The sequence below is a fragment of the Cebus imitator genome, unplaced genomic scaffold, assembly GCF_001604975.1.
Source record: "Cebus imitator isolate Cc_AM_T3 unplaced genomic scaffold, Cebus_imitator-1.0 Scaffold59, whole genome shotgun sequence".
Classification (NCBI taxonomy): domain Eukaryota; kingdom Metazoa; phylum Chordata; class Mammalia; order Primates; family Cebidae; genus Cebus; species Cebus imitator.
The window spans coordinates 6,725,878-6,736,985 of record NW_016107374.1 but is presented as its reverse complement, the minus strand read 5'-3'; the positions used below and the strand labels follow the sequence as shown (position 1 = coordinate 6,736,985).

General features: G+C 45.9%; 2 protein-coding genes across 4 annotated transcripts in view; one reads left to right on the top strand and one right to left on the bottom strand.

Moving 5' to 3' along the window:
- The window catches only part of KSR2 (kinase suppressor of ras 2), a 523,481-nt gene that overhangs the window by 172,290 nt on the left and 340,083 nt on the right, over positions 1-11,108 (top strand). The window lies entirely within an intron of this gene.
- The window catches only part of LOC108304931 (keratin, type II cytoskeletal 8-like), a 71,612-nt gene that overhangs the window by 33,286 nt on the left and 27,218 nt on the right, over positions 1-11,108 (bottom strand). The window contains exons 3-4 of the mRNA XM_017529426.1: positions 8,751-8,929; positions 8,415-8,656 (exon numbers count right to left, since the gene is read on the bottom strand). Of these exons, the coding sequence (XP_017384915.1) occupies positions 8,415-8,656; positions 8,751-8,929 (421 nt within the window). The remainder of the gene's footprint in view (positions 1-8,414; positions 8,657-8,750; positions 8,930-11,108) is intronic.

Sequence of the window (11,108 nt, the reverse complement as noted above, 5' to 3'; positions counted from 1 at the left end):
TAAAACTCAATTTACAAAAATATCCCATAGACTATAGTTTGCGGACCCCTTACACAGTGGAAAGAGAACTATCTTTGGGAGTCAGAGTTAGGTTTCAGACACAGGTCTGCCAGTTTCAAGCAGTGTGACCTTGGATAAGTATGGCCTTACTAAGCCCCAGTGTACTTACTCATCTGTAAGATGGGGTCAATGATGGGCCCCGCCTCTCAAGTCTGTAGTGAGGATTAAATGCATGGCCAGAGAGACAGAATCATAGCTAGTGCTCCATAAATGTCAACTCTTTTCTATAAGCTTCCCATCGTGGGGTGGCAGGGGTACATAGGAAACATCTTGGCTCTGCTTGGATGATACCTTGGCAAAACGTGAGTATGTGTTATATAAACTCTTTTCTCTATGGCCTTCAAATGCCACCTCTCTGCTGTCTGCTCCCAGCTCTGGAATGGAACGCTGTGTTCCTTCCCGCAGGTGTTGCTTAATAAAGGAGAGGCTGAAGTCCTCCTCTCTGTTTGTTTTCATGCCCAATAAATCACTCTGACAAGGGCTCGTTATTACTTAACTCTGTACATTGTTTCAGCAGTCCCTGGTAGAAAGAAAGGCATCATTTTGCCCGGAATCACTTCAGGAATGGAAATATTTTTTTTTGTGAATTAATATTCATCAAATAGATCAGGTAAACATCCAGTAATGACAATGCATGGGCAACTGATGAATTCTAGCTTCAGAATGCAATTATCAGTCAAATGGCACTGAGGCACAGTAATGAAGCCTGCCCTGAAAAATCCCATTACTCCCAGATCGGGGGGTGTGAAGATTCATTTTTCACTTTTATATGAAGAATGATACCCTCTTGTCAGAGCTGGGGCTGGGAGTCAATGTAAGGCTCTCTCTTGAGCCTCACACTTGGACAAGGAATTTGCAAACTCTGACTCCAAAGATGCAGCAGGCCTCCTGGGGTATCTGTGGGAAAGAGGGGGTGGGTGGGGAAAGAAAGGAACCCTGACCGAACCCCCCAACTTGGTTTTTCCCAGGGGCTCTACTAAGAGATCATTCTATTCCTGCTGTAATCCTCAGACAAATCCCTGATGTCAGTGCTATTATTATTAGCCCCATTTTACAGATGGGAAAGTTGAGGCTCAGAGAGGAGGAGGGAATTCTTTGCTGTAGTAGCCAGAATAATGACCCTCTTTCCCCAAAGATGCCCATACGCTACTCCCCATGGACATCTCTGAGCATGTGATCTGTGAATATATAACCTGTAAATATGTGACCTTACATAGTAAAGGGACTTTGAAAATGTCATTAAATTAAGGATCTTGAGATGGGGAGATTATCATGGATTATCTGGGCGTGCTCAAAGTCATCTCAAGCGTCCTTATAAGAGAAAGAGGAAGGCAGCAGGGTCAGAGGTCAGAGTCAGAGAGAGAGGTCTGAAGATGCTACACCAATGACTTGGGAGAGGAAGGGGCTGGGAGCGAGGTATACTGGTGGTCTTTAGAAGCTGGAAAAGACAAGGAAGCAGACTCTCTCCTAGAGCTCCTAGAAGGAATACGGTTTTCTTGACACTTTGATTTCTGCCTAGTAAGACTCATTTTAGACTTCTGATCTCCAGAGCTTTAAGACAATCCATGTGTGTTGTATTAAGCCCCTAAGATGATGTTATAGGAAACTTATACACTTGCTTGAGATTACATGGCTAGTGAGTGACACTGATCACCATGCCTTTTTGCAAATGTGTCCCACGCCCCTTCCATTGCCTTTTCAGTTATGCTTTTCTCAGGGATGAGTTTTCATGGTGAGCAAACCTGATCATACAAAAATCTTCAGCCCTAGGGCCTCTTGGGAATCCCAGGCCACCTGCGGGTCTCTTTCCCCCAGTCCACAGTGCTTCCTGCTTCCTTGTACCTCCCTGGGCCCTTCTCCATCTGATATGGTTTGGATCTGTGTCCCTTCCCAAATCTCATGTCAAATTATAGTCCCTAGTGTTGGAGGTGGGGCCTGGTGAGAGGTGATTGGATCCTGGGGATAGATTTCCCATTTGGTGTTATTCTTGGGATAGTGAGTGGGTTTTCGTGAGATCGGGTCATTTGAAAGTTCGTGGCACCACTTCCCCACCCAACCCCACTCTGGCCATGTGAAGCGCTGGCTGTCCCTTTGCCTTCTGCTAGAATTATGTTTCCTGAGGCCTCCCCAGAAGCTGACCAGATGCCCATTATCCTTCTTAGCCTGAGGAACTGTGAACCAGTGAAACCTCTTTTCTTCGTAAATTACTGAGTCTTGGGCAGGTGTGGTGGCTCATATCAGTAATCCCAGTACTTTGGGAGGCTGAGGTGGGTGGATCACTTGAGGCCAACAGTTTGAGATCAGCCTGGCCAATATAGTGAAACCGCATCTTTACTGAAAAAAAAAAAAATTGGCTGGCTATGATGGTAGATGCCTGTAATCCCAGCTACTCAGGAGGCTGAAGCACAAGAATCACTTGAATCCAGGAGGCGGAGGTTGCGGTGAGCCAATATCATGCCACTGCACTCCAGCCTGGGTGACAGAGTGAGACTCAGTCTCAAAACAAAAATAATAAATAAAAAATAAAATATATACCCAAAGGATTATAAATCATTCTAGTATAAAGACACGTGCACGTGCATGTTTATGGCAGCACTATTTCAACAGCAAAGACTTGGAAGCAACCCAAATGCCTATCAATGATAGACTGGATAAGGAAAATGTGGCACATATACATCATGGAATACTATTCAGCCATAAAAAAGAAAGAGTTCCTGTCTTTTGCAGGGACATAGATAAAGCAGGAAATCATCATCCTCAGCAAACTAACACAGGAACAGAAAACCAAACATGGCATGTTCTCACTTATAAGTGGGAGTCAAACAATGAGGGCACATGGACACAGGGAGGGGAACATCACACACTGGGGCCTATTGGGGGTGGGGGGAAAGAGGAGGGAGAGCATTAGGACAAATACCTAATGCATGTGGGGCTTAAAACCTGGATGATGGGTTGATAGGTACAGAAAACCGCCATGGCACACGTTTACCTATGTAACAAACCTGCACGTTCAGTACGTGTATCCCAAAACCTAAAGTAAAATAACATTAAAAAAAAGTAAAAATAAAATAAATAAATCACCCAGTCTCAGGTGCTGCTTAATCGCAGTGTGAGAATGGATTACTACACTATCTTATTGGAATCTGCTTTTCTCCAACTGAGCAGCCACTGAGCTTGGCTTCTCTAGCACCCTAAGGCTTCTTTTCCCCAGGGGATAAGCACCCAGGCCTCTGTGACTCTTGGAGGTTTTAGGCTTTGTGGGGAAGAATAGTTAAAAATGGCACACAAGGAACCACCAACAGGAACCTGGCCCTGTGGGGAAGGGCCACAGAGACCCCCCAGAACCTGTGCAACATGTATGGGGGGCTCAATAAACCTGCTCATAACAGCAATCTTGGTCCCTTGCTCCTGTGGCCATCTGAGATGGTGTCCAGCAGGGCCCTCTGGCTTCTGCCCTTTTTCCTCCTGGCCCTGCACAGAGGTGAGCTGTGGGCCCCCAAAGCAGCCTAGTCACAGGTGGTGTTTGGGAAATGCACATACCAAGGGCCTTCAGAAAGGCTGACTGTTGGGTCCAACCCACAGACCCTGACCCAGTGTTGGATGAACAAATGCACTCAGACACAGATATCCAGTGAAAGAGGGGGCTAGGGGTCCAGGCAGCTTACAGACCCTGAGGAGGGTGCTGTAAAGAGTCAGCAGCTGTGGTCCTTACCAGCTGGTGCTGTGGGCATTTATTCAATATAGATTTAATGACAAATGCTTTGAGTCAGCACATTTGTGGATAATTAACATGGTTGCCCTCCCTGGAGAGAGCAGTCCTACAGATGATTAAAGGCCAGGTTCCGAGGCCTACATACTGTAAGTAAACTAACTTATCTAGATCAATTTCTTTACATCCCCTTGTAATCTAACCTGAGCTTTCAGGCACTGGATAAAAGAATCTGGCTTTCTTCAGCCAAATCCTATTCTGAGGCTTTTGCAAGACCCTCTGGCCTTCCAAGAAGGTTTGTGGTTTTCCCGTAATTTTTCCCTTATAATTTATCCTACTGCCCTCACTGAACACCTACAGCTGATGTTCTTATGTACCCAACCTTGGAAGATACCCTTTGGATGTTTCTTTGAAGTCTCTGTGTAGAGCCCCTGTCACTGAATTATTGCCTCTACTGTCATCTTGCAGGCACTCAGCCTCGTCTCATAGGGCTCAGAACCTGAGCCTTGGAGGCAGATGATGTGGCCTCCCCTTCTGCCTTTTTTACACCCAGCCTGGTACAGCTCTTGGAGGTGGAGAAGAATTTTGTGCCTTTTAGGTGTCTTAACAATCACCACTATGTATTCAACACTAAGAGCCAGGCACTGTGGTTTGCATCCATTGTGTTCACAACCACCCTTAGTTGTAGGTACTGTTACAGATTAGAAAACAGGCTCAGAGATGTTAAGGGATTTGTCCAAGGTCACACAGCTTGAGACAACAGTGCTGAGGTTCAACACCAATCTGCTTGGTCCCTGATCCCCACCCTCTTAATTTTGCTGTTAGAAAGAATAAGGACAATATGTCCGTGTGTCACCTGTGATTTTAAAAAAAAAAACAAAACATTTTTTATTACGGTAAAATAGACGCAATATGAAATTGTGCCATTCTGACCATTTTTGAAGTCTGAAATTCAGTGGCATTAAGTATATTTACAATGTTGTGCAATCATCACCACTATCTATTTCCAATACGTATTCATCACACCAAATAGAACTCTACCCATTAAAGAGTCACTTCATATCCATTCCCTTCTTTCCAGCCCCTGGCAGCCCATTATGGATTTGCCTATTCTAGATATTTCAGATAAGGGAACTCCTACACTGTGTGACCTTTTGTGCCTGGCTTCTTTCAGGCAGCATCCTGCTTTTAAGGTTGATCTGTGTCGCAGCATGTGTCAGAACTTCATCCCTTTTCAAGGCTGAATAATATTCCATCATATGCATTTATTACCTGTTGTTTATCCATGTACCTGTTGATGGACACTTGTGTTGTTTTTCCTTTGGGCTGTTGTGAATAATTCTTCTATGAACATGGGTGTACAGAGATCTGTTTGAGTCTCTGTTTTCAATTATTTTAGGTTGATACCACTGATTTATCTTTTTTTTGGACTTTTTGCCTACCTCCCCCTTTTCCTCCTCCTCTGTTTCTTTAGTAACTTTTTTTTTTTTGAGACAGTCTTGCTCTGTTGCCCAGGCTGGAGTGCCACCTCCCATGTTCAAGTGGCTCCCCTGCCTCAGCCTCCCAAGTAGGTGGGACTACAGGTGTGCATCACCATGCCTAGCTAATTTTTGTATTTTTTGGTAGAGATGGGGTTTCATCATGTTGCCCAGGCTGGTCTCGAACTCCTGGCCTCAAGTGATCTGCCTGCCTTGGCCTTCCAAAGAAACAGCTTCCTCTGTTTCTTTAGGAACTTCTTAGAGCCTCCTCTCAAGATGTAAATAGCCTGCAGCTGGAATGGGAACCGGTCCAGGCCGAAGCGTGGATATGAGAGACTGAGCGGTGCACCAGGCAGGGCAGCTTCCTCTCCACTTTTCCCTTCTCAGGACAGGTAGCTCCACCCCTGGTGCCTTTGCTTTTTGAGGAGTGCAGTCTTCAGACGTGGGCTGTAGGAAGATACCATTTGATGCGTCAAAGGTGAGAAGAAAAAAATCAGCTTTCGAGAGAGCTAGTCGATCTGGTTAGTGACATGGGATTAAGGCCCCCGTGCTGCTCACAGCACCTCACACTTTCCTGTCAAAGCGTTTACCCCTGTTCTACATCACTCAGTCTTTTTAAAAAATTGAGGTTATAGGCTGGGTGTGGTGGTTCATGTCTGTAATCCTAGCACTTTGGGAGGCTGAGGCAGGAGGGTTGCCTGAGCCCTGGAGTTTAATACCAGACTCTGAAACATAGTGAGACTCTATTAAAAAAACAATTAGGCAGGCGTGATGATGCACACCTGTGGTCCCGGCTACTCGGGAGGATGAGGTGGGAGGATAGTTTGAGCCCAGGAGTTCGAGGCTGCAGTGAGCCATGATTACACCACTGCACTCTAGCCTGGGTAACAGAGTGGGACCCTGTGTCAAAAAAGTAAATAAATAGCAGTTATAAAGAAAATTAACTCTTTTAGAAACAGGTGGTAAAAATGTTACAAAAAAAAAAAAAAAAAAAAAAAATTGGAGGTGAAATTTATATAATATAAAATTAATCATTTTAAAGTGAATGATTTAGTGCATTCAGAGTGTTGTGCAATTATGCCTCTGTCTAAAGTATAGTCACCACACCAAATAGAAACCCTGGACTATTTTTTTTGTTTTGTTTTGTTTTTTTTGAGACAGAGGCTCGCTCTGTTGCCCGGGCTGGAGTAACGGGGGGAGGTAGGCAAAAAGTCCGAAGTATTGTCATTACGCCAAATAGAAACCCTGTACTCATTAAACAGTCGCTCCTCATGCCCTCCTTCCCCCAGTCCCTGGCAGCCATCCATCTGCTTTCTGTCTCCATGGATTTACGTATTTTGGACAGTTCATGTAAGTGGAATCCTGTAATATGTGACACTTTTCATCTGGCTTCTTTCACTTAGCAAAATGTCTTCAAGATTCACCCAACTGTGGCATGTATACTTTGTTCTTTTTTATGGCTGAATAATATTCCACTGTATGGATAGATTGCATTTTGTTATCCATTCCTTGTTGATGGACATTGTAGTTGTTTCCATCTTTTGGCTGTTGTGAAGAGGGGGCTGCTGTGAACATCTGCATACCAGGATTTGTTTGAGCACCTGTTTTTAATTTGGGGGTATATGCCTAGAAGTGAAATTGCTGAGTCCTGTGGTCATTCTAGGTTTCACTTTCTTGAGGAGGCCTAACCCAGTCTTTGCGTGGTGATCTCTTCACCATCGCATCGTGAGCTCTGGGAAGCAGGGGCCGAATTGGCCCATTTGTTCTTCATTGTTTCCAGGCTCCAGTTCAAAGCTCGACCCTCAGTAGGCACTTAGTGAGTGCTTGTTTAATGAGAGAGCAGGAGAATTAAGAGACTTTGGGCTGACCTCCCTGGCTGTAGAGTTGCTGGGCATTTTCGAGGCTGGGCAGCAGGTCTGGGACTGAACGCCATGGGGGTTTTATGAACGTTTGGGTTGAGGTGGAGATCTGTAGGGTTAATTGAGCCACAGCATTTCTTGCTTTGCTTAAGCCACCTTGTTAAGGGGAAGCAGAGGGCAGACCCGTCTTGTGAGCCCTTCCTGGCATGTCTATCGTCCCCTCTGCTCTGGGAATTAGGCATCATGGACGCTATTTTACAGCTGAGGAAACCGAGGCTTGGGGAAATAAAGGGTACATGCCTGGCAATGGGCAGGGCTGGGATTTGAACTGAGACCTGTTTGACTGTGAAGGCCACAGTCTTTGCCCAATATGATGAGATTCCTGTGGGTGTAAAATATCACTAGGTGCTCCGGGGAATGTAGCATGGGTTTGGAAATTGACAGGGCAGTTTGTATCCCTCCCACCTTTGTCTAACGTGATGCTGATGATAATGACAACTTGTTTTTTACCTTACGCCTGGCACGTAATTTCCTTAGATCATTTCGCTCAGTCCTCACCATCTCCTCACTAGTTAGGTATTATTCTCCCTAATTTACACACTAGGAAACTGAGGCTCACACGTGCACTTGCTCACAAAGGCCTAACTAGTAAGAGGCAATGCTTGTGTCTCAGTGCAGGCCAGCCCAGCATGGTGGCTTACGCCTGTAATCCCAGCATCTTGGAAGCCGTGGCAGGAGGATTGCTTGAGTCCAAGAGCTCAAGACCAGCATGGGAAAGATAGCAAGACCCCCAATCTCTACAAAAAAATTAAAAAATTAGCTAGGTGTGGTGACACATGGCTGTGGTCCCAGCTACACAGGAGTCTGAGGTAGGAGGGTCACTTGAGCCCAGAAGGTTAAGGCTGCAATGAGCTGTGTTCATACCACTGTACTTCAGCCTGGGGGACAGAGTGAGACCCTGTCTCAAAAAAAATGCAGGCTTTGGCCAGATGTGGCAGCTCATGTCTGTAGACCCAGCACACTGGGAGGCTGAGGCAGGAGGATTGCTTGAGCCCAGGAGTTTGAGACCAGTCTGGGTGACATAGTAAGACTCTGTCTCTACAAAAAATTGGTAGCACATGCCTGTAGCCTCACCTACTTGGGAGGCTGAGGCAGAAGGATCGCTTGAGCCCAGGAGTTCAAGGCTGCAGTAAACTATGATTATACCACTGCATTCCAGTTGGGGCAACAGAGCAAGACACTATTTCTAAAATACATGCGTACATACATACATACAACCACAGGGTTCTGTCTCCAACCTTCACTCACTGTGAACTCCTGGCAGCAAGCTGTCGCAGACTCTTTGCTGCATCTTGGAGGCAAATGTCATTCTCTGGGAACCAGGGACATCTGTGAAGATTCTGGGTCCCTTCCAGAGGGTCTTGGTGTCCCAACAGTCCTGAGCCACTTCTCCGAATCTTGTGCTCTTCTGGCATTCCAGCCTGTTCCACTTGGCATGCTGAGCTCCCTGAGAAAAGGTGGCATCGTATTCCAGAAGGCTGAGGTGGTATCTGCCAGGAGGAGGCAAAGATGATGTCGCCAGGAAGGTGACACTGTTGGCAAGTTGAGCTTCATCTATTTTTAAAAATTCTAGGTTTTTCAAACCTTGTGCCCATCATCCCCGAAGGGTACAGGAAAGAAGAAAGTGGTTTCAGCAATAAAGAATGAATTTCTTCCGAGGCACTGTCAACAGCAAGGGACCCGTTTCCAGAGGCTGGAAGAATGATGAGTCGGTGTCCTTTGCCCTGCAAGTCAGGATGATATGTCTTGGGGGCATTTCTCTGCTAAAGGAAAGAAGCGTGACACCAAGTTAGAATTAGGGGCGTTCTTGTGGAAAATGAAGTCCTGGAAGTTACTGGGGCTGGAAGTCAATCACTTTGCTGCAGCTTGGGGAAAACCGTAAGCAGTGTTCTCTGATACTATAGTTAGGCTGTCTCCTTCTGCCCCTTGCTGGGCTGCCTCTGGACAAGAGCCCTCTAATAAGCTGTCACCATCATCAGCGGGCCGTGAGAGCGATGGGGGTGCAGTAGGGAGGCTTTTCTCCCCCTTGATTGAAGTTGGTGTGTTTCTGCATCCTATTTAAAGTGACTATTCTGTGTGTGTGTGCATGTTGGTATATGTGTGTTCATGTTGGTATGTGTGCATGTTGGTGTACGTGTGTTGGTGTGTGTACATGTTGGTGTGTGTGTGCATGTTGGTATGTGTGCATGTTGGTGTGAGTGTGGATGTTTGTGTGTGCATGTTTGTGTGTGTGTGCATGTTGATGTGAGTGTATGTGTATGTGTATGCATTTGTGTATGTGTATGTTTGTGTGCATGGTGGTGTGAGTGTGCATGTTGGTGTGTCTTTTGGTGTGAGGGTGTAAGCAGATTGGTGTGTATGTGTGCATATTGTGTGTGTGCATGTTGATGTGATTATATGTGTGTGCATGTTTGTGTATGTGTATGTTGGTGTGCATGTTGGTGTGAGTGTGCATGTTGGTGTGAGTTTGTATATGTGTGTGCATATTGGTGTGAGTGTGCATGTTGGTGTGTGTCTTTTGGTGTGAGGGTGTGTGCATGTTGGTGTGTATGTGTGCATATTGTGTGTGTGCATGTTGGTGTGTGTGCACTCACAATGCAAACCAACATTTGCCTCGGTGCCTTCACTTCCACAGTGCTCAGTTATTTTTAGGGATGACGCACCCCACATCAAAATAACTGGTTATTTTTATGATTGGGTGCATCAATCACATTATGACATATCCCAGATCTGGAGAAATAGCAGCCAACCAGCAGTCAAGACATGGAAAGGGAGTAGGATGATTCAGACAGAGGGACAGAGCCAGAGGGGCAAGGGCTGAGGGGTCGGGAGAGGCTGCTGAGTTGATTTAGAAGACAGATTCCCAATAATAGCTCTCGTGGCTTACTCTGTGCCTGGCACAGCACTAAGCACTTTGCATGTAGGATCCCTTGTAGTTTTGCAAGAATCCTCTGAGATAGAGGCTCCCAGTGTCCCTGTTTTACAGATGAAGATGCTGAGGCCCGAAAGCTAAGCAGTGTGCCCAGGTGTTGCATGTAGCGTAACCAGCTCTGACTCCAGAACTGTAATTCTTTTTTTTTTAATTTTTGAGATAGGGTCTCACTCCGTCACCCAGGCTGGAATGCAACGGTATGATCTCGGCTCACTGCAGCCTTGACCTCCTGGGCTCAAGCCAGCCTCCTGCCTCAGCCTCCTTGAATAGCTGGGACTACAGGACAGGCACACACTACTGTGCCCAGATAATTTTTTTTTTTTTTAATAGAGACTGTGTCTCACCATGTTGCCCAGGTTGGTCTCAAAACTCTTGAGCTCAAGTGATCCACCTGCCTTGGCATCCCAAAGTGCTGGGATTACAGGATTACAGTCATGAGCCACTGCGCCTGTCCACAACCGCAATGCTTAATCATGGCTCTCTTTGCGTCTTACAGATGGAAAATGCCAGATCTTTCACTTTCTAGAAGCTCCATGTATTTATACAGAGGTTACTCATTGTGGACATAGTGCTGTGCGATCCATCTTTTGGGAGTAGAGAGAAATACGGAGAGAGAGAAGTAGAAAAGAAGTTTCTGGTTCTGGAATACACAGAGTACATTTAGTTAGTGAATTAAAATGTTGATGTCTGTTGCAACATGGTCCATGGATCTGGGCAGTGTAGGATGAACTGCAGTGGAGTTTTGATCACCGATGCCTCCGTTCCTCAGCCTCCTCTGTGTCTCTCTCACCACCATGTCCCGTTCAGATGTCCTTCAAGTTGGTAGATGTCTCTGCTTCCCTCCCACCTCCTCCAGCAGCTGGAGTGACCTTTCTAGAAAGTACCTCTGATCATGTCACTCCTTGGCTGAAAACCCCTCAGTGTCTTTTCCACAGACTGGATGTTCCAATCCCACCGAGCTACTGGATGTTCCAATCCCACTGAGCTGTTTTTTTTTTTTTTTTTTTTTT